The 24,342-nt window shown below is 38.0% G+C and overlaps 1 protein-coding gene across 2 annotated transcripts in view; it reads right to left on the bottom strand.

The window, feature by feature from the left end:
- Nucleotides 1-24,342, bottom strand: part of ARHGEF6 (Rac/Cdc42 guanine nucleotide exchange factor 6) — a 173,609-nt gene that overhangs the window by 68,921 nt on the left and 80,346 nt on the right. For both annotated transcript variants that reach the window (XM_037061996.1, XM_037061995.1), the window contains exon 7: nucleotides 1,861-1,955. In XM_037061996.1, coding sequence (XP_036917891.1) covers nucleotides 1,861-1,955 — 95 coding nt within the window. The remainder of the gene's footprint in view (nucleotides 1-1,860; nucleotides 1,956-24,342) is intronic.

Raw genomic sequence — 24,342 nt, 5'->3', positions numbered from 1 at the left:
ATCAAAACATTCTAGCTCCAGAGTCCACACTCTTAACTGGTTTTGGGGTGAAAGCTTTGCTGAAGATTTACTTGAAAGAACAGTGCTGTATGTCCTTTCTCCTTAATATAATAACACTATGGGAATATTTCCAAGAGAGTAACTTTGCTGACAAAGAAAAGGAAGACCCTAACAAACATTACCAGTAACCCCTAGAGGATAAAAAGCTCCCAGTTCCTCTACTGTAATATCCTCCTATACCACAAGCTGGAAAACCCCTATTATTGGTGCCAAAAGTGAAACCTTCAGCCAGTTTCCCTGCCTGTTACTCTCTCACAGCCATAAGAAACTGACTTTGGCCCCTTCAGAATCAGATAATAAACAATCTGGTTTGCCTCAAATCACTCTGGAGTCTACAAGACAAAACCAATGGAAACTTAATATAACCAAATTTTTAATTTACTTGGGAACAATGCAATTCTAATTAATGTCTCTCACCTTCTCTGCCCTTGTTTTTTCCCTTTCCTTTCCTCTTACTGTTTCTTGATTACTAATCAGTCACGCTTTCCTTTGAAATCTTACCATCTCCCCTCCCAGGGTTATCCTTTCAGTTTCCCTCTCCTCCTCTGCCTGTCACCTCCAGAAAATAAAAAGGCACATTTCACTCAGAGGTAAGAGACACAGAGGATCCATTCTGGCTGCTGACTGGCTATGTGATGGGTACAGCAGAAAGCTTTTCTGGACTTCAGTTTTCTTATTTATTCAATGGGGATAGTAATTTCTTCCAGGGCACTAGGTCTAATGATTCATTGAGGTTCACTCAGCTCTAAGAACTATGACTCATAAAACACTTTATATTTTATAATAATGACAAAAGACACTTTGTTGTTGATTATGTTTAAACTCTTTCAAAACACAGGAATACAGAATATTTCATACTGAAGTATTTCCATAGTGCCAAAAAAAATAACCAAGGGGAAAATTTAGCAAGATATGTCTACACAAACATAATTTGGAAAAAAAGGAGAAAAGTAGTGAAACATTTTTAAACTTATTTAAGCCAGAAGTCAATACTTTAGGCAACTGTCCAGCAAAAATAAATTCTTACTAAGTAAAAGACAAGGATTTTGTCCTCTGTTATATGTGTAACTGCTAAGTTTTCTATCTGATGTATAGATCATAATCTCTAGTAAAGATTAATCCATTAACATAAAACACAAACTAATATAATTAGCCGCTATCTGTTATGTATATCATGCCTTAGAAGCACAGAAAAATGAATAGCCAATATTTTTCATTTGTGAATATTGTTTTCAATTCACATGTCAGACAATGACTTCAGATATGTAAATCAGAATAAGGTTTGAATATTTTATTTTAAAAAAACATTTTTACATCTCTCTATCATTCACTGTTGCCTGGGAAAAACACTGCTTTGAATTACTCTTATGAACATTCACAAAATGCCACATTTTTTCCACTCTCAGAGCATGGGAAAGAGTTTTTGCCCTGGCAAGCAAAGGTCAGAGTGAGCACAAGAATTTTCAATTTATGTGCTTTCTGCATAAAAACACCAGCAGGTCCTTTTCTTGTAAGGTAAAAACAGATGTAGAGCTTTTAAAAATCTAGAGGATAAAAATGGTGGCAGGCAGAAATGCAGATCTTCCCATCCCTTCCACAGCCAGAAAAGAAAGAAAGCCAACCTCTCCAAAAGCAACATCTTGCATAATTTCTGTTGACTTGATCATGTTCTTAGCAACCTGAGATCTGTGGAAATTCTTCTAAAGGGAAAATCAATTATTCAGTGACATGAGAGTAATGACTCCATATGCTGATGTTATCTTGTTTTATTTAGTGAGGAGTTTCAAATATAAACCTTACTTGTTATTGGACTGCAGGGGTCTTAAGTAAGTGACAAGAAGAGACTGAATTTCTTTAGCATAATCTTTTTCAGTGTCCAGGATGTTCTGTAACACCTGTGAAAAAACAAAGGTCAAAGTATTATAATTGTCAGGACAGTCCAAGGTAAAATATACCTTTAGATCATTTAATCAAATTACTAGGAAAAAGTCCCATTTACTCAGGCTAGCAGTGTAAGTAGGAAGAACAAAATCTGAATGTACCTTATTTCATTCTAGCAGACTACTTTTGTAATTGCATCGCAACTAGTTATAATGCATGACTCAAATACAAATTTTCAAAGTTACCCATAACTGGAAGGGCCTTGAGATTTTACACAGTACTGTTGAGAATGATTTTGTGTGCTTTAAATCATTTTATCCTCAAGACAGGTCTCAGCTAACAAAGGATCATTATTCTGGACTTCCGCCAAGATGGAGGCATAGGTGGAAACACTGTGCCTTCTCCCACAACCAAGTTTGAATACAACAAAGGTTTGGAGAACAAGGACACACCCAAAGACCAGAAAACTGAATTATATGGAAGTCGGACAACTACAAACCCTTCAACAGGGACGGTAAGAGAGGTGGAGCCAGCAGCGGAGCTGGGTCGGGCAGGACAGATTCCCCCGACCTAGGCGCGCAGGCAGCCCAGAACCAGTCGGGGTGTGGGGCAGACTGACCGCAGTCGCACATTCGTGCACAGTGAGATGGACCATGCAGGCCCCAGGGGGCGAACCCAGTAGTGGAGGGCTGACAGCGGTGGCACACTTGCGTGCAGTGGAACGAAACGCGTGGGCCTGGTGACGGTGGTGGCTGCGGTGATGGTGGCAGCTGCCCCACCTGTGGGGGCTGCGGCAGCAGGCGGCAGACGGGACCCCAGAGTCCCTCTTTGACCCCGCCCCCACATACAACGTGAAAAACCCAGCGACTTAGTTGCCCTGCTCTAGTGAACACCTTAGGGTTCCGATCCTGCTACAGAACAGGCACAAACAGCCCAAAAGATGGCGCAAGAAGAACTCAAAGTCCCAGAGCCAATAACTCTCAGTGACCGAGAAATTGCCAGCCTCTCAGAAGCACAATTCAAGACACTATTTATCAGGATGCTCACAGAACTGGTTGATTATAGTCACAAACTAGAGGAACATATGAAGGCTAAACTAATTGAAATGAAGGAAGATGTCCAGGAAACCAATAGTGATGGAAAGGAAACGGGGACTCAAATCAATGGAATGGACCAGAAGGAAGAACGAAACATCCCACCAGAAAGGAATGAAGAAATGAGAATTCAAAAAATGAGGAGAGGCTTAGGAACCTCCAGGACATCTTTAAACGTTCCAACATCCAAATTATAGGGGTACCAGAAGGGGGAAAGAAACAGCCATGAGTGGAAAACATATTTGAACAAATAATAAAAGAGAATTTAACCAGTCTGGCAAAGGAAATAGACTTCCAGGAAATCGAGGAAGCTCAGAGAGTCCCAAAGAAGTTGGACCCAAGAAGGAACACACCAAGGCACATCATCATTACATTAGCCAAGACCAAAATGAAGGAGAGAATCCTAGAAGCATCAAGGGATAAGGGGATAGTCACCTATATAGGAGTACCCATCAGACTGTCAGCGGATTTCTCAAAAGAGACCTTCCAGGCAAGAAGGGGCTGGAAAGAAGTGTTCCAAGTCATGAAATCCAAAGACCTACAGCCAAGATTGCTTTACCCAGCAAAACTTTCATTTAGAATGGAAGGACAGATAAAGTGCTTCTCAGATGAGGTCAAGTTCAAGGAGTTCATCAGCACCAAGCCCTTATTATATGAAATGCTAAAGGGACTTATATAAGAAAAAGAAGATGAAAAATATGAACAGTAAAAAGACAGGAAACTGACAGTTATTAACAACCACACCTAAAACAAAAACAAAAATAAACTAAGCAAACAACTCCACAGAAATGGAGATCACTTGGAGGGTTATCAACAGGGGAGTGGGAGGAGAGGGGGAAAAGGTACAGAGAATAAGTAGCATAGATGTTAGGTAGAAAATAGACAGGGGGGAGGGCAAGAATAGTATGGGAAATGTAGAAGCTAAAGAACTTATGACACATGGACATGAACTAAAGTGGGGGAATGTGGGTGGGAGAGGGTGTGCAGGGTGGAGGGAAATGAAGGGGGAAATAGGACAACTATAATAGCATAATCAATAAAATATATTTAAAAATATAAAAAGAAATTGAAAACTTATTTGGAAAAACAATGAAAAAAAAAACTTCCACAATATGGCAAAGGACATAGACATACAAATCCAGGGATCAAAGAGAGTACTAAACAAGATGGAACCAAAGAGGACTATACCAAGATACAACATAATTAAGATGCCAAAGGTTAAAAAGAGCAAGAGAAAATAAGATTGTTAACTACAAAGGAGTTCCCATAAGGCTGTCAGCTGATTTCTCAAAAAAAACTGCAGGGTAGAAGAGACTAGCAAGAAACATTCAAAGTGATGAAAAGCAAGAACCTCTGACCTGGATTACTCTATCCAGCAAAGCTATCATTTAGAATGGAAGGGCAGAAAAAGGGCTTCCCAGATAAGGTCAAGTTAAAGGAGTTCATCATCACCAAGCTCTTATATGAAATGTTAAGGGGACTTATCTAAGGAAAAGAAGATAAAAAACTATGAACAGTAAAATGACAACAAACTCATAACTGTCAACAAAAGAACCTAAAAAAATACAAAAGAAACTAAGCAAAAAACTAGAACAGGAACAGAACTAGAGAAATGGAGATCACATGGAGCATTATCAGTGGGGGGGAGGAGGGGGAGAATGGGGGAAAAGGTACAAGGAATAAGAAGCATGGTAGATACATGCTTTGGGAAATGGAGAAGCCAAGGAACTTATATTGATGACCCATGGATGTGAACTAAGGGGGGGCTGCTGGAGGAAAGGTAGGTACTGGGCAGAGGGGGACAAAGGCAAAAAATTTGGGAAAAATGTAATACCATAATCAATAAAATGTATTTTTAAAAAAGAACAGTATAGGAAATGGAGTAGCCAAAGAACTTATATGCATGACCCATGGATATGAACTAAGGGGGGATTGTCAGAGGGAGTAGGGGGTACCAGGTGGAGGGGGTCAATGGGGAAAAATTGGGACAAATCTAATAGCACAATAAAAATATATTTAAAAACATGGGATACAGTTAAAGTAGTACTTAGGAGTCAAATATATAACTGTAAATGCTTATATCAAATAATAAGAAGAGGTCTTATGGTTTCTGGTCTTGCAATTAAAGAGCTTGTAAGTCGTTATTGCATTCTAACAACAGAAAAATAGCTGAACAAAGAGGAAAAAACTTTTCTTATATCTTTCAGGGAATTGCAGTCACAGGAGAAATGCTACTCCCCAAATTGGAGATGCAGACAGGTAGATACAAATAATAAAATCTTGCTGGAGCAGAAATCCAGAAGTAGAAGCACCCATGGGAATCAGTACTCAGGTAAAAAAAAACCTGAACTGAAATGATGACTAGCTGGAGGCTTAGTGAAATCAAATCTGAAAGTTAAAAACCAGAGGCTCAGTGAGTTTTGCTTCCAGTCGCTCTATTGGGTCCTCACAATGAAGATAGAAGGACAATCTCACTCATGCTTCACAAGAAGGACAGGAATACTAACCATTTTAAAACACACTAGAGTATTCTGTTCTTTGTAACAAGGTCTGCTCTCAAGAAATAATTTTAATGGAACCTAACCTATTGGGGTTTTATCATGGGCTAATACCTAAAAGAAGGGAAATACCCAACTTTGGCTCCCTTTAGCCTTCTTGTCCTACCTAAGGGAGGAAAAGGAAAAAACCTGAGAAGCACTGGTGAGGTTCACAACCTAGGGACATAAGCTCACCAAAAGGCTGAGACCTAATGATCAGATTTTAAAACATTTCCTCACACCTCACCATCACATTACTAAAGACCTATTTACTGCAGTTCCTTTTACCTAGTACATCATGTCTGATCCAACAAAAAAGTATAAAGCATACCAAAATGTAAAAACAGTTTGAAGAGACAGAGCAAACATTAGAAAAAGAGCCAAACATGGCAGGAATGTTGGATTTATCAGAACAGGATTTTCACGTAACTGTGATTAATATCCTAAGACATGTAATGGAAAAAGTAGACAACATGCAAGACAGATGGGTATCATAAGTAGAGAGAAATACTAAGAATCACTAAAGGATGAAATGCTAGGTTTCAACAAGATGACGGAGTAGTGAGTTGAAGCTACAGTAGCCTCCTTCCAGGACCAATGTGGAATTACAACTAAATTGTGAACAAATTACCCAGAACAAACAACTGAATAATAGAAAGAGAAGCCTTATAACCTTGGACACAGAAGAATCACCTTTAGCACAACCTGTCAGGTAAAGAGTGTGGTGGAGACTGAAGAGGGCTGGTTGGGCGCCCACAAGCAGCAGGACCAGAGGGATAATTAAGTGGCAAGTTGGATCCCCCTGAGAAGAATGGGGTCTAAATCCTAAACGGGGATTCCCCAGCCTAGAACACCAGAGCCCAGAAAGTACACAGATAACAACCAGTGGCAAAAAGCAGAACAGTTGCTCTGTGTCAGAGATGGACAGCTGGAGATGTAAAGAGCCATTTAAAGGGCCAATGTACAAATTATCATTTGCAGCCACTTACCCTGGGCTCTGGCAAAGACAGGGCACAGTGGGTTGGTGATGCCTGAGGAGAAACTGGGGACAGAAGCTTTGGGGAGAGAGCTGAGAGAGTAGCTGCAGGGTTACTGGAGCTGAGTCATCCCCCAAGTGGCAGCAGCCATCATGCTCAGGCAGACCACTCCCCTCCGAATGGTGGCAACATGAAGGGAAACAACAACCCTGCCCCCAAGAGAGAGGCCCTGCATCCCAGGAAAATCAAGTTAAGGTGATACAAGAGACTGCACCAGTGAATCTCACAGGCCTCCCACCACAGAAGTTCACAGTACAAAGTCAGGAAGTCAAAAGAGATCAATTTAAGAAGCAAAAGCAAGAAACAACTGAGCAATAGCCAGAGAGAAGCCATATAACTTCGGAGGACAGAAGAGTGGTCTCTCTGAAGTTATATGGTGTTTAGCCCCGTCCCAAGAGAATAAGGACTGAGGCTTTGGGGAGGGAACTGAGACAGTGGCTCCTAGAATCCCAGTGCTGAGTCATCCCCCAGATGGCAGCAGCATCATGCTCAGGCAGACCACTCCCCTCTGAGCAGCAGTAGTCTGAGTGGAAACAATAGCCCAAGTGAGGAAGGTCTCTGCCCAGGCTCTGCGGTGCTAACCCTGACTGCTAAGTGCAGAGTGGCTAGATTAATAACTAAAGGAGACAGCTGGAGACAGTAGATCCCTGACAAAGGGTGGGGGCAGAATGGACCAGAGATGCTTGAGGAGAGACCGGGGACAGAGGCCTTGAGGAGAGAGCTGAGAGAGCAGCTGCTAGGATCCTGGTGCTGAGGAGTCATCACCCTTACAACAGCAACCATCCTGCTTAGGCAGACCACTCCCCTCCAAGCTGTAGCAGCCTGAAGGGAAATAATAGCCCCAACCCTGGGAGGAATTCTGTCCTGCCCTATGGGGCTTAAGCCTGACTGCTGAATACAAAGTGACTAGATTAACAACTGAAGGAGACAACAGCAGACAGCAAATCTTTGGCAGTCTCAGAGCAGACTGCCTAAGGTCAGATGGAGTCAACATCTGACATCAACAGAGGCAGACACAGAAAGAAAAGACAGTGGTAAATACTAGAGGCTACCAAGATGAAATCTGCTGTGGTTTTCTCTATGATTAGCAATATTTTCTTTCCTGCATAGCTTTTTAACATCCACCAAGTTTGTGCTTGTTAATTCATTAAAATTTATACTATAGCTTATTTCTATTTTTAATAGTCTTAATCTCTTTACACCATGATTACTACTGGTTCGTTTGCTGTTAATACTGAGATTACGGGGAAGAGATATTTTTGCAGATGTGGGTTTGTTCCCTGGCTTTGTGGTTTTCCTCTGGCAGCACCTGTACAACAGCATACAAGACATGATGAGCACAGCGACCCTCATTCAACCAGCTGGAGGGAAGGGACCACCAAAGAATGACCCAACAACAATCAAAACGCAATTATATTCAGAGATCCAACATAAATGGCATCCTAAGAGCAGCAACTTCAATAGATCAAAGAGACTGCACCACTGAATCTCACAGGTCTCCTACAATAGAAGTTCACATCACAAATTCAGGGAGTCAGATCAATTTAAAAAGCAGAGGCTAACAAGAGTCTCACAAACATGGGAAGAGAAAGAAACAAACCCCAAATAAAAGGAAAAGAGAAAGCCTCAGAAAGAATGCTAAACGAAATGGAGGCAAGTCAACTATCAGATATTGATTTCAAAGCAAGTATGGAAGCTCAATGAGCTCATTGAGAATTACCAAAAACTACAGGGAAATTATGAGGAACTTATGGCAAACTATATTAACATCAAAAAGATAAAAGTAACTATCAACAAGAGCCAAAATGAAATGAAGAACACAATTTATGATTGAAGAACACAGTAGAAGGAATCAAAAGCAGTCTATATGAAGCAGAGAATTGAATTAGTGAGCTGGCGGACAAGGTAGAAAAAAAACTACTAGAAAGAGCAAGAAAAGGAAAAAAGACTCAAAAAGGATTAAGAGGGATTAAGAGAACTGCAGGACAACATGAAATGTAGCAATATCCATATAATAAAGATACTAGAAGGAAAAGAAGAAGAGCAGGGGATAGAAAAACTTTTTGAAAAAGTAATGATGGAAAACTTCCCTGATTTGATGAGAAAAAAGGTACACAAATCCATGAAGCTCAGAGGGTCCCAATCAAAAGGAACCCCAAAAGGAACCCCAAAAGGCCCACTCCAAGACACATCATAATTAAATGTCAAAATTTCAAGACAAAAAGAGAATCTTAAAGGCAGCAAGGGAAAACAGGAAGTAACATACCAAGGAACTCCAATAAGACTAGTAGCTGGCTCCTCAATAAAAACAATAAAAGCCAGCAGGAAATGGCAAGAAGTATTCCAAGTAATGAAAAGCAAAGACCTGCAACCAAGACTACTCTAGCCAGCAAGGCTCTCAATTAAAATGGAAGATGAAATAAGGAGTTTCCCAGACAAAAGAAGGCTGAAAGAATACACTTCCACCAAACTGGCACTGCAAGATATGCTAAAAGAACTGCTTTACAAAAGGAAGAAAAACAGTGTGTGTGTGTGTGTGTGTGTGTGTGAGAGAGAGAGAGAGAGAGAGAGAGAGAGAGAGAGAGAAAACAGGTACAAAGGGAATAAAATGGCAATGAACAAGTACCTATAAATAATAATCTTAAATGTAAATGGATTACATACTCCAATCAAAAGAGAATAGCTGAATAGATAAGAAATCATGACCCACACATATGCTGCCTACAAGAGACCAACCTTAGAACAAAAGATCTACACAGACTTAAAGTGAAGAATTAGAAAAAAATATTCCAAGAAATGGACAGGAAAAAGAAATGCCAGAGTAGCAATATTCATATCAGACAAAATAGTCTTCAAAAGAAGGGCCATAAAAAGAGACCCAGATGGCACTTCATAATACTCAAGGGAAGAATCCATCAAGAAGACATAAACATTATAAACTCATCTACACCCAACATAGGAGCACCCAAATATATAAGGAAAATCTTGGAGGACTTCAAGAACGATATTGACAACAACACAATTATAGTAGGGGGTTTTAATACTGCAATGTCAAAAATGGATAGATTTTTCAAAGAAAGTATCAACAACGATATTGCAGCATTGAAGAATATCCTAGATCAAATGGGCTTAACTAATATATATAGAACATTTCATCCCAAAGAAGCAAAATGCACATTCTTTTCAAATGCACATGGAACATTTTCAAAGATATACCACATGATAGGAAACAAAACAAGCCTCAACAAATTCAAGAAAATTGAAATCATATCAAGCATTTTCTCTGACCACAGGAGACTGAAACTAGAAGCCAAACTCAAGGAAAAAAACCCAAAACACTCAAAGTCATAGAGATTGAATACCACGATATTAAACAATGAATGGGTTAACAATGAGATCAAGGAAGATATTAAAGTTTCTGGGAAGAAATGAAAATGAACTCACAACCGTCCAAAACTTATGGGAAACAGTGAAGGCAGTCCTGAGAGGGAAGTTCAAAGCAATACAAGCCTACCTTAGAAAAAGATAAACACATTTCCAATAAACAACCTATCCATACATCTACAGGAACTGAAGGAACAGCAACAAAGATAGCTCAGAGCAAGTAGAAGAAAGGAAACAACCAAGATCAGAGAAGAATTAAATGACATAGAGACTAAAAGCACAATTCTAAGGATCAATAAATCTAGGAGCTGGTTCTTTGAAAAGATAAACAAAATAGATAAGCTTCTAAGCAGGCTCATCAAGAAAATAAGAGAGAGGACCCAAATAAACACAATCAGAAATGAAAAAGGATATTTTAAAACTGATACCACAGAAATTCAAATGATCATAACAAATTACTATGAACAACTATATGCCAAGAAATTTGAAAATCTAGGTGAAATGGACAAATTTCTAGAAATATATAATCTTCCAAAACTGAATGAAGATGAAGAAGAAAGCCTGAACAGACCAAGAGCTGATGAAATCGAAGCAGTAATAAAAAAAACTCCCAGCACCCAAAAGCAATGGACAGAAGTTTTCACAGGAGAATATCACAAAACATTTAAGGAAGAGCTAAACCCATTCCTTCACAGAAGGATAATCCAAGAAGAGCAAAGACTCCCAAACTCTTTTTATGAAGCCAGCATCATCCTAACCCCAAAACTAGATAAAGACAAAACAAAGAAAGAAAACTTCAGGCCAGTATTGCTGATTAACATAAATGCTAAAATCCTCAACAAAATATTGGCAAATCACATCCAAAAATACATTAAAAAGATCATACACCATGATCAAGTGGGATTCATCCCAGGGATGCGAGGATGGTACAATATCCACAAATCAATAAACTTAATATATCACATAAACAAAAGGAAAGACCAAAACCACATGATCATATAAATAGATGTAGAAAAAGCAGTTGATAAGGTACAGCACCCATTATGATAAAAACACTCAGCAATATGGAATAGAGGGAGCATTCCTCAACATAATAAAAGTCACATAGGAGACACCTACAGCCAACATCATACTCAATGTGTAAAACCTAAACACTTTGCCACTAAGATCAGGAATAAGACAAGGATGTCTACTTTCACCATTTCTATTCAACATAAAATTCAAAGTCCTAGCCATAGCAATCAGAAAAAAAAAATAAAGGTATACAGCCCTGGTTGGTGTGACTCTGGATTAAGCATCAGAATGTAAAACAAAGGGTTGCCTGCCGGTTCAATTCCCAGTCTAGGGCACATGCCTGGGTTGCAGGCCAGATCCCAGGTAGGGGCTGTAAGAGAGGCAAATACACATTGATATTTCTCTCCTCTTTCTCTCTCCCCTCCCCTCTCTAAAATAAATAAATAAAAATAAAAGTTATCCAAATTGAAAAGGAGGAAGCAAAATTGCCATTGTTTGCAGATGACATGATATATAGAAAACCCTATAGACTCCACCAAAAAACTGCTCAACCTAATAAATGAATTTGGCAAAACAGTGGGATACAAAGTCAATATTCAGAAATAAAAGGTATTTTTGTACACCAACAATGAAATATCAGAAACAGAAATCAGGAAAAGAATCCCATTTGATATAGCAACAAGAAAAATAAAGTACCTAGGAATAAGCCTAACCAAGGAGGTAGAAGACCTGTTCTCAGAAAATGATACAACACCGCAGAAAGAAATTAAGGAAGACACAAATAAATAGAAGCATGTACCATGCTCATGGATTGGAAGAATTAACATTATCAAAATGTCCATACACTTATAGATGGACATTTGTAGATTCCATCTATAAATTTATGGCAATTTATAGATTCAACACAATCCCTACTGAACTACCAATGGCATATTTCACAGATATAGAACAAACATTTCAAAAATTTATATGGAACCATAAATGATCCTGAATAGGCACAGAAATTTAGAGAAAGAAGAACAAAGTAGGAGAAATCACAAAACGTGATATCAAATATTACAAAACCACTGTAATCAAAACAGTCTGGTACTGGCATTAGAACAGACACATAGACCAATTGAACAAAATAGAGAACCTAGAAATAAACCTAAGTCTCTATGGTCAATTAATATTCAAAAAAGGGGGCAGAAGCATAAAATGAAATAAAAATAGCCTCTTCAACAAATGGTGTTGGGAGATCTGGACAGCTACATGCAAAAAAGTTAAACTCGATTACCAACTTACAGCATACACAGAAATAAATTCAAGTTAGATAAAAGACTTAAATATAAGTCATGACACCATAAAAGTCCTAGAGGAGAACATAGACAGGAAAATCTCAGATATTTCATGCAGCAATATTTTCATCAATATGTCCACTAGAGCAAGAGACATAAAGGAAAGAATAGGCAAATGGGATCTGATCAAAATAAAAAGCTCTGCACAGCTAAAGAAAACAGCAATATAATGAAAAGAGAACCAACCATATGAGAAAATATATTTGCCAGTGATATCTTGGACAAGGGTTTGATCTCCAAAACATATAAAGAACTGACATGACTCCACTCCAGGAAGACAAACACTCCAATTAAAAAATGGGCAAATGTCCCTGACAGATGTGACTAAGTGGATTGTCCACCGACCTGTGAACCAAAAGGTCGCCAGTTCAGTCCCCAAGCAGGGTGCACGGTCAGGGCACAAGTTTAGGTTGCGATCCAGATCCCCAGTTGGGGATGTGTGAGAGGCAACCACATACTGATGTTTTTCTCCCTCTCTTTCTCTCTCCCTTCCCCTTTCTCTAGAAAATAAATAAATAAAATCTTTAAAAATATGAGCAAATGTCTTGAACAGACACTTCTCCAAGGAGGACATACAAAGGGCCCAGAGATATAGGAAAAGATGCTCAGCATCCCTAGCCATCCGAGAGATGCAAATTAAAACCACAATGAGATACGACTTCATGAGGGTCAGAATGTCCTTCATAAAAAATCAGCAAACAAGTGTTGGAGATGATGTGGAGAAAAGGGAACTCTAGTGCAGTGTTGGTAGAAATGCAGACTGGTATAGCTACTGTGGAAAACAGTATGAAATTTCCTCAGAAAAATACAAATGGAACTGCCTTTTGACCCAGCAATTTCACTGCTGAGATTATACTCTAAGAATCCTGAAATACCAATTTAAAAGAACTTATGCACCCCCATGTTCATAGCCGCACAATTCACAATAGCTAGGTGCTGGAAGCAACCTAAGTGCTCATCAGTAAATTAATGGATAAAAAAAAAAACTATGGTAAATTTACATGATGGAACACTATGCAGCAGTAAGAAAGAAGGAGTTCCTACCCTTTGGGACAGTATGGATGGATCTGGAGAGCATTAGTTTCACTTAGTTTATTTCACACAATGTGAAATAAACCTGGTGGTGAGTGAAAGACAAATACCACATGATCTCACCTATAAGTGGAACCTAATCAACAAGACAAACAAGCAAGCAAAATATAACCAGAGACATTGAAATTAAGAACAAACTGACAGTAACCAGAGGGGAGGTGGGAGGGGCTAACTAACGGGGTGGGGAGAGGAAAGGGTTTTCAGGAACATGTACAAAGGACACATGGACAAAACCAAAGGGGGGTAGGTTCAAAGGTGGGAAGTGGAGATGGCTGGGGTGGGGGGAGTGGTGGGGAAAAATGAAGAAAACTGTACTTGAACAACAATTTTAAAATGTGAAAAAAAAAAGAATACCTTTAATGCATTCATTAGTAGGCTGAGCCACTGAGGAATGTATCTCTGAGCTTGAGAATATCAATAGAAACTTCCAAAAATGAAAAGCAAATAGAAAAAAAGACTAAAAAATTGGAACAGAATATCTAAAAACTCAGGGACAAATACTATAGATGTCACATGTGAGATCAGAACACCAGAAGAAAGAGAAAAAAGAATAGATGCAGTCATTGAAACAACAATGACTGAGAATTCACCCAAATTACTGTCAAACACCAAACCACAGATTCAGGAAGCTCAGAGAAAACCAAGCAGAATAAATGCTCCCTGACCCCCCCAATACCTAGTCATATTATTTTCAAATTCTAGGAAAATTAAAAATAAAAATATTAAAAGAAGCCAGAGGGGCTAAACAGCTTACTTATAGAAGATTTAAGGTAAGAATTATAGCAGCTTCTCCTTAGAATCCATGCAAGGCAGAGGAAAGTGGAGTGAAATGTTTAAAGTGCTGAGGGGAAAGAAAAAACACCAACCTGGAATTTTGTATCTTGTGAAACTTTTTTTTAAAATCAAGAAGAAATAAAGACTTTCTCAGTTATACAAAAATTGAGGAAAATTTTTGACACAAGTCCTGCCTTGCAAAAAATGTTTTTAAAATGTTCTTCAGAGACAAGGAAAACATAATAGGTCAGAAATTCAAATCTACATAAAGAAAGAAAGCATGAAAGAAAGAATAAGAGAAGGTAATGTAAAACTTTTCTTTTTCTTATTCTTTTAAAAAATATTTAATTACTATATTTCTAGAGATGGTAAGGGAGGGAGAAAGAGAGAGAAACATCAGTGTGTGGTTGCCTCTCATGCACCCCATAATGGGGATCTGGCCTGCAACTCAGACCTGTGCCCTGGACTAGTAATCAAACTGGTGACTTCTTGGTTCACAGACAGCACTCAATCCACTGAGTCACACCAGCCAGGGCCATGTATTTTTCTCATTCTTAATCGGTCTAACAGATAATTCTCTTCAAAATAATAATAGAAATAAAAATAATAGATTTTATACTTTTATAAATAATGCTGATGCACACCTATATTTAAGTGAAATGAGTGAAAAAATGATACAGGGATGGGAAAAAGGAACTAGGAATATTTTCTTATTATAAGGTACTTGCACTAACCTGTGAAATCTGAATAGATGTATAACAAATAAAGAGACTGAATTACTATTAAGTACAACTTCCCATAAGTTAAAGCCCAGGATGAGACGGCTGCAAAAGTTTAACAAATGCACACCAATCCTTCACACACTCTTAAAATCTTGGAAAAGAAGAACATAGAGTGTACACTTTCCAATTTCAAAACTCACTGCAATGCTACAGTAACAAGAGAGTGTTTTATAGGCAGAGAGTAGATCAATGGAATAGAATTGAGAGCCCAGAAATGAACCCATGATCAATTGATTTCTGACAAGGGTAACAACAAAAGTCTGGAAAGGCTGGAAAGAACAGCCTTTTCAACAAATGGTGTTGGGGCTACTGGATATCTATCTACATGCAAAAGGAAGAATTTATACTCCTACTTCATGCCATATAGAAATATTAACTCAAAATGAATTTAAGATTTAATCCACGAAATGTTAGAAGAAAACAAAGAAGAAATCTTCATGACCTTGGATTATAGCATGAAATCTTGGATGACACACACACACAAAAAAAACCACACAAGCAACTAGAGAAAAAATAGACAAATTAGAATTTATGAACATTAAAAAATCTGTGTGAGAAAAGGGTATTACCAAGGAAGTGAAAAGACAACCCATAGGTTGGGAGAAATGTTTACAAATTATACATCCAATGAAGATTTAGTATCCAAACATTTAGAGAATTCTTACAACTCAACGATAAAAATAATTAAAATTTGGAAAAGGGTTTGAATAGACATCGCTCCAAAGAGGATATACACATAGCCAACAAGCAAAGGAAAACATACTGATCATTAACCATTAGGGAAATGTTAATCAAAATCACAATGAGGTACTACTTCACACTCATTAGGGTAGCTATAATAAAAAGAAAAGAAAAAACATACAATAACAAATGTTAGTAAGGATGTGGAGAAACTAGAATCTTCATACATTGCTGGTAGGAATATTAAAATGTGTAGGTGCTGTAGAAAACAGTCTGACAGTTCCTCAAAAAGTTACACATAAAGTTACCAAATGAGCTAGCAATTCCACTCCAAGAGAAATGAAAATATATGCCCACACAAAATTTGCACATGAATTTTCACAACAGCATTATTTATAATAACCAACAATTGGAAATAATCCAAAGGTCCATCAACTGATCAATGAATATACAAAATCTGGTAAAGCCATGCAATGGAAGATTATTCAGCCATAAAAAGGAAAGAAATACTGACATATCCATATAACATGGATGAAGCTTGAACATATTATTCAAGTGAAAGAAGCCAGACACAAAAGAACAAATACTGCATGATTCAATTTATATAAAATGTCTAGAATAGGCAAAATTCATAGAAACGAAAAGATTAATGGTTGCCAAGGGCTTGGAGGGGATGACTGCTAATGAGTATAGAGTTTCTTATCAGGATAATGAAAATGTTATAAAATAAGCCAGTGGTGATCACACAACTCTGTTAATTTACTAAAAATCAATGAATTGTATGCTTTAAAATGGTAAGTTTTGTGGTATATGAATTATATGTGAATAAACCTGTTATTTAAAAAATGAAAGTACAAAGTTCTCATCTATTGATAAAAATTTGTTTTTTCTGACTCTAAGTCTTTGTCCAGTACAGTGTCCTTCCAAGTCAGATTTGTCCACATTATAGCTCTCTGCCCTGCTGAGCTGTTTTTCACTGCAGTACCTCAAGTAATCACTTATACTCATGTTCAGCACTAGTTTTCATTTTTTTTATTATTGGAAATGAAAATAACCACACTATAATTCAATGGTACCATATTGTATTAAGTAAGAGGTAAAGTTCATATGCAGATTGCTTTATTAACAATATTTATTTGTCTATAGTATCTGGATTGAGGAAAAGAGATAGTGGCATGCTTTCTAACTTATATTCAGCTGGAATGAAGTTATCTAATCATCTCTTTTTGTTCACATTTTCCTAAGAGGATTGTGTGTTAATAAGCCATCTACATCTTTACCTTCATTTCAAGTACTGATATCTATATGTCAATAACTGTCATATTACCCAAATGATAATTTCTGTTGAAAAAAAGAAAGACAAAATAAAAAACCAAGTCATTGCCTGAAGGGAGTTTTTAAAATAGAAAAATCATAGATATTATTTACATCATAAGATGTGATTTGTATATTGTAATAGGTATGTATGGTATCAGGTAAGTATTGGACTTATTGGAATGATGACATCATAAGGAATGTAAATGTGTAATCACTGTTGTATATCTAAAACTAATAATATTGTATGTCAATTGTAATTGAAAATTAAAAATGTTTTAAATCATATTGACATATTTTTTAAAATGTGATTTGTAAAACAATTTAACAATATTGCTATAATTCCATGGTTGCTATAATTCAACCTCTCTCTCCTCATTGAAACAGCTTTGCTATTTTAACTTGCTTTAAAATACTATCATTGAGGCCCTGGCTGGTGTGGCTCAGTGGATTGAATGCAGGCCTGTGAACCAAAACATTGCTGGTTTGATTCCCAGTCAGGCACATGCCTGAGCTGCAGACCATATCCCCAGTATGGGGTGTTCTAGAGGCAACCACACACTGATGTTTCACTCCCTCTCTTTCTCCCTCCCTTCCCCATCTCTCTAAAATAAATAATTAAATCTTTTTAAAAATGCTATAATTGAGCTCCTTTTTTAATTTTGTTTTTTAATTACCATTGACATTCAATATTATTTTCTATTAGTTCAGGTGTACTATCTGTGGCTCCTGTAAAAGAAATCATTAAGATTTTTAAAGGTGCCAACTGTCCTGTTCCAGTGGGTTTCTTTGATAGGTGAGGCAGCACACTTGAGGAGTTCCATCCCTGTAGGAATTACTAGCACGAGAAACACAGAAGGCAAAGGTGAGGTAAGGAGACACTTTCTGTATCTTTGAGTGAGCTCTTGAGAGATAAATGGAAAGTGTATATTAAATTCATATTCTTGCCAGTTTTGAGTGTGGCTGAATACTGACTTTACAAAACTAAATTGATAAGGGTAATTAATGAGTCCTTCATTAAATAATGTAAAACATTTTTAATGGTAGTACATTAAATAATAATAATAATGTCCATGCTGTGGTTTGAGAAGTAGACATGCTCATCAGTGTGAATGTTTGGGATTCTTTCCCAAATTCACTTGGATATTTACTGCTTTCTTCAATCTCAAAAGACCAAACTGATGAACTTGTGAGACTAGTTCTTTATTTTTCAGGCCACAGGGCATCTACTGTAAAAAGATAAAAAGAGAAGCAGACAGAGAAAGCTATGTGCTCCCAAACAGAAGGCCTCAGTAGTGAGTCAGAAGGCAAGCAGTTTGGCAAGCCAACAAATTTCAGAGCAGTACAATTTGATCGAGATGAATCCATTCAAATTTACTAAAATAGACTGCATCTAGACATTGCCTTTGCTTCCTTGACAGTCTTCACAGTAATGACTGAGTATCCTTTTGTTCAATTAAACTTTGACTAAATTTAGAATAAAACAGATGGTGAAAAGCCATAGCAAAAGAGGTTGAGGCTTTTTGTACCTCCATCATAAGCTATTGATTTTCCAGTAAAATATATTTCCTATGTTCCCTGAAAAGTCTTTAACCCAGCAATTCCACTGCTGGGATTATATCTTAAGAACGCTGAAACACTAATCCCAAAGAACTCCAATGTTCATAGAAGCACAATTTACAATAGCTAAAGTGCTGGAAGCAACCTAGGTGCCCATCAGTAAACAAGTGGATCAAAAAACTATGGTACATTTACACAATAGAATTCTATGCAGCAGAAAGAAAGAAAGAGCTCCTACCCTTTGCAACAGCATGGATGGAACTGGAAAGCATTATGCTAAGTGAAATAAGCCAGGCGGTGAAAAACAAATACCATATAATCTCACCTTTAACAGGAATCTAATCAACAAAACAAACAAACAAGCAAAATATAACCAAAGACACTGAAATAGAGAACAGGCTGACAGTGACCAGAGGGGAGAGAGGAGGGAATTTCAGGGGAAAGGGGGAAGGGTTTGCAGGAACAAGTGTAAAGGACACATGAACAATACATGGGGGTGTGTGGAAAAAGGAGGGAGGTGGTGAGTGCTGGGAGGGTGGGCTGGAATGGGGGTAAAAGGCAGAAAACTGTACTTGAACAACAATTAAAATTTAAGAAATGAAAAAAAGAAAGTCTTTAGAGTGTGTTCATTTTTATAACTCCGTTTTCCAAAGGGAAAGTTTCATAAAACGATGAAAACATTATTTTGTGGGCCTAGCATGCACAAACAAAGGCTGAAAACAGAGATATAGCCAATGATAAAGGAAGACTATAATGGCTCCAGGAAACCTTAAATCAAAGCAAAACCATCATATTATAGGATTTCTAAAATGATTACGATGCCTGTAAAAATAAGTTAATGTTGGTAAAGCCCTATGAGGTTTTAAAAGGCAATATATTAATATAATTTTATGTCATATTTGACTTATATTCCAGTAGAGCCACCTATTTGCATTCAAGTGCAGTGACTAACTTCACACTTCCAGGTCCTTGGCTGTCACAAGGGCACCTCTATCCCCCATTATTGACAGATACACTCTGAAAAATACTGTTATCTTCTCTTTCTACCTCCATCCCTTATACAGAAGAAATGTATAGACGAGAGAAAATGGGTATGTAAAAAATGAATAAGGGAACACAAATAAGGAATAAATGAATAGACATGTATCATAGTTTAGGTTGGTGAATTTTTTTAAAAGTGGGTGCACATGTCCTAGCTGATCAAGTGCGGGCTTGTGAGCCAAAGGGTCACCAGTTCAATTCCCAGTCAGGGCACATGCCTGGGTTATGGGCCAGGTCCCAAGTTGGGGGAACATGAGAGGCAACCACACATTGATGTTTCTCTCCCTCCCTTTCTCTTTCCCTTCCCCCTCTCTAAAAAATAAATAAATAAAATCTTTTTTTTAAAGTGGGTATACAGATGATTTTTAGGACAGTGAAAATACTCTATATGATACTGTAATAATGGATACATGTCATTATACACTTGTCCAAACCCATAGAATGTGAAATACCAAGAGTAAACCCTAATGTAAACTTTGGGTGATAATGATGTACCAGTGTAGAGTTCTCATTCGTAACAAATGTGCCACTCTGGGGCAGGATGTTGACAATGGAAGAGAGTGAGTGTGCATGTGCATGGGCAGGGAGCATATGAGAAATCTCTGTAACTTCTTAATTTTGCTGTGAACCTAAAACTGCTCTAAAAATGTAAAGTTTTTTTTTAAGGGTGCTCATAAGCATTAAAAAGGTAGAGAAAATTCAGGGTAGAAGTAAGTGGGTAGATAAATGAGTGAGAGAGAAGATGGGGTAAGAAGAAGGTGGGTGGCAAGTGTAAGCATTACAGGAGGTCTCCTGGGATTTTTATATAACTTGGCATGCCACAGACTTCTTCCCACCTTTCCAATTGCATATAGGTTCTGTAAGACATACCCCTTAGGCATTTGCCACAAGTTACAACAAAGTAGAAGAAAGTTAGAAAGAAAGAAGTAATACTGATTATTTTTCTATTTGGGTGTAGAGAAATATCACCTCTCACTCTGTAGACAGGTGCTCATTCCCTGAATTGAGTATTAGTCTGTGAGTCTGGCTTATTTGCGGCTGCATTAAGGACAGCAACCTGAAAGTGTATTACACTAGTTGCAATGAATAAAGAATTCCACCTTCAGAGGAACATTTGGATGCGGGAAGAATAGAGTACAGTCTACACTATGACCTGCAGAGATAGATTACAGGCATGTACATTCCTGCCTGGGTGAATTTTCTCATATAGTCCCCTTGCCTGAACTCTCTTTCAGCTCTTCTCTGATTATACAAGTCCTAACACATAGAAACCTGTGTCCTCCATTCAACCTATCCCATTATTGGGTCTCAAACTTTAATTCAGTGAGCATCAGATTCAACTTGGAGGGGTGAGAAAAGTGCTGACATAGCTGTTTTCCTGGTATCTATGGCCAGAGATTTTAATGTAGCAAGTGTGGTGTAGGGCCGAGGTTCTACAGTTTTAACAAGCTCTGGGGTAGTAGGGGGAAGCTTCCTCAACCGCATTTGAAGCAACTCATTTTAAAACACTTTATAAATTTACATCACTCTCTGCCATGTGGCTTACACTATCATGTCTGTACTGTCTTCCCAATGTGACTATGGGTGCTAAGAGCTAAGTGTTGCATGCAAATAAACTTGATAACTAAGCTGTACTATATAGATTCTTTTTTCTGTTCTTTACTTTTTCAGTATAGTTGAGATATAATTGATGATAAAATTGTATGTATTTAAGGTATCCAAATTGATGTTTTGATATATGCATGCATTGTAAAATGATTATAATCAAGCTAATTAACACATCCATAACCTCACATTGTTATAATGTTTCTTCTGTTGTTGTTGTTCTTTTTATTTTTTAATGCCTCTTGGCACATAACATCAAAGTACAATGGACAAAAAAGGACAATGAAGAGAAGATTATTAGAAAAATAATTAATAGACAAATGTTTTTTTCCCAATAGTGAGATAAGTTTGACAAATGACACTGAATTTTGAAGGAGCCAAGGTCATGGGCAGCAAAAGCCTCCTCTGGGCTGCCATGTCCCTAAAGGATGCTAAACTCCCATTCAAAACAACAGACCAAGAGTGACTAAGCCTCAGTCAGACATATTAAACATGCCTCATGGCAGATGCTGGTCTGAGCTGGGTGTCTAAAGCTGCTTTGATCAAACTGGAGAACATTTATTGATTGATTGATGGTAATTTTCACTGTTGTTCAGTTATAGTTGTCCCACCTTTATCTCCATTGCTCTCCCTTACCATGCCCCCCACAACTCCCATAGTCATTCCCTTCCATTGTCCATGCCCATGAGTGCTCTATCTGTGTTTCTTGGCTTACTCCTTCCCCTTCTTTCCCCCAATACCCCCATCCTCCCTCCTTTCTGGTCACTGCCAGTTTGTTCTTTATTTCCATGTCTCTGGTTCTATTTTACTCATTTGTTTGTTTTGTTACATTTCAAAATTGATGTACCATCATAATCACAACAGGGCCTGAATGAGCATGAAATTAGAAGATAATCCCTTGGAAAGTGGAGGAGAATGTCTGTACACTTGCAAATACCAAGGGCTATCTACCCTGCCCAAGTTTATAGGGTGTGATGGTTAATTTCATGTGTCAACTTGACTGGTTCACAAGGTGCCCAGATCAATCATTATTTCTGGGTTGTGTCTGTGAAGCTGTTTCCAGATGAGATGTTGAATCAGTAGATTGAATAAAGCGAGTTGCCTTCCCCAGTTTGGGTGGGCATCATCTAATCTGTTGAGAGCTTGAATAGAACAAAAAGGTAGAAGAAGGCAAAATTCACTCTCTCTACCTGACTGCTTCAGCTGGGACATCAGCCTTCTGACCTCAGAAAGAAATGTGCACCATTGGTTCTGTTGTTTTTCAGGCCTTTGGACAAAAACTTAACTACTCCACCATCTTTCCTGGGTCTCCAGCTTGCAGATGACAGAGTGTGAAACTTCTCAGTATCAATAATTGTGTGAGCCAATTACTTATAGTAAATCTCTTTGTATATATCCTATTGGTTCTGTTTCCCCAGAGAACCCTTGCTAATACACAGGACAAACATAAATGTAGTATTTGGACCTTAAAGGACTCATTGAATGAAAGAGTATTAAAACATGTTTGGTCAGAAAAGTATTATTAGGGTAGGAGTGTGAGGGTAGAAAAATATCCATGAAAGAGAAATAATAAAAATACATAGTTACTATTTTTATTTTTAATATATAAATAAGTATACACATATATATCACAGGCCATATACACACACACACATACACACACACACACCACTACCTCAATGAAAATTTGGCATAACATTCACCAACATGTTAATAGTGGTTATCTATGAGTGGTGGGATTACAGGTGATACTTCTTCTTTCCTTTATACTTTTTCTGGTATTATCTTATTTTTAAAAAAATATTTATATAGTGTTTATAATCAGAAAAATGTTCTGTTTTTAAAAATGGACATATAATGCTCTTATAAAACTAGTAACAAAAATGTCTACTACTAATGACTCTTAGGAGGAAGAAGAGTTAATATAAGATTATATAAGGGGAACTTCCAGTCAAAATGGCAGGCTAGGTAAACACGGCTGGCCTCTTCACACAACCACATAAATATTACAACTAAAATATAGAACAAACATCATTCAGAACCATCAGAAACAGAGCTAAATGGAAGTCCTAAAACTACAAAATTAAAGAAACCAACTATGTTCTGGCTGGTGTGGCTTAGTGGATTGAGTGCTAGCCAGCAAACCAAAGGATCACTGGTTCCATTCCCACTCAGGGCACATGCCTGGGTTGCAGACCAGGTCCCCAAAAGGGAGCATGTGAGAGACAACCACCTGTTGATGTTTCTCTCCCTCTCTTTCTCCCTCCCTCCCCCCTCTCTGAAAATAAATAAATAAAATCTTTCAAAAAGGAAAAAAACATTTATGAAATTAAAGAAGAAACCACATTGAGACTTGTAGGAGGGGTGAAACCAGCAGAATGGGCTGGTCCCATACCCACGTGTGGTAGATAAAAATCACAGGGATATCTCAAGAGTGAGGAGTCTCAGCCCCACACCACGTGCCCCACCCCAGGGCTCCAGTGCCAGTAAGATAAATCCCCACAACTTCTGGCTGTAAAAAGCCAGTGGAGATTGAGGCTGTGGAAGACAGAAACTGCTGAACTCTCAAGCAGTTCCTCTTTTTGTAACATTTTCAATTTTTTAAATTTATTTTTTAGAGGGAGGAGAAGGAAGGGAGAAATAGAGGAAAAGAAATATCAATGTGTGTTTGCCTCTCTCATGCCCCTCACTGGGGCCCAAGCCTGCAACCCAGGCATGTGCCCTAAACTGGGAATCAAATCAGTGACCCCTTGGTTCACAGGCCAGCACTCAATCCACTGAGCCACACCAGCCAGAGCACAGTCTTTACTCAGACTCCCTCCCTCTGAGCACCAGTACTGGGGAAGCAGCTTAAAAGGCACCAGAGACATACGGTAAGGAATCTTTTATAGATTTAAAATCTTTAAAATCTTTTAAAAGATTTTATTTATTTATCTTTAGAGGGAAAGGGAAGGTGAGAGGGAGAGAAATATCAATGTATGGTTGCCTCTTATGCGTCCCCTACCAAGAACTGGCCTGCAACCCAGGCTTGTGCCCTGACTCAGAATCAAACCTCAATCCTTTGATGCAGGCCCACACTCAATCCACTGAACTACACCAGCCAGGACCCATTGTTCATTTTATGAGCCCTCCCCCAAAGAGCCACAGAA

The sequence above is a fragment of the Sturnira hondurensis genome, unplaced genomic scaffold (genome assembly GCF_014824575.4).
Source record: "Sturnira hondurensis isolate 20B ecotype Veracruz unplaced genomic scaffold, ASM1482457v3 Scaffold0013800, whole genome shotgun sequence".
In the NCBI taxonomy this organism is placed as follows: Eukaryota; Metazoa; Chordata; class Mammalia; order Chiroptera; family Phyllostomidae; genus Sturnira; species Sturnira hondurensis.
This window is presented reverse-complemented; position numbering and strand designations above follow the sequence as displayed.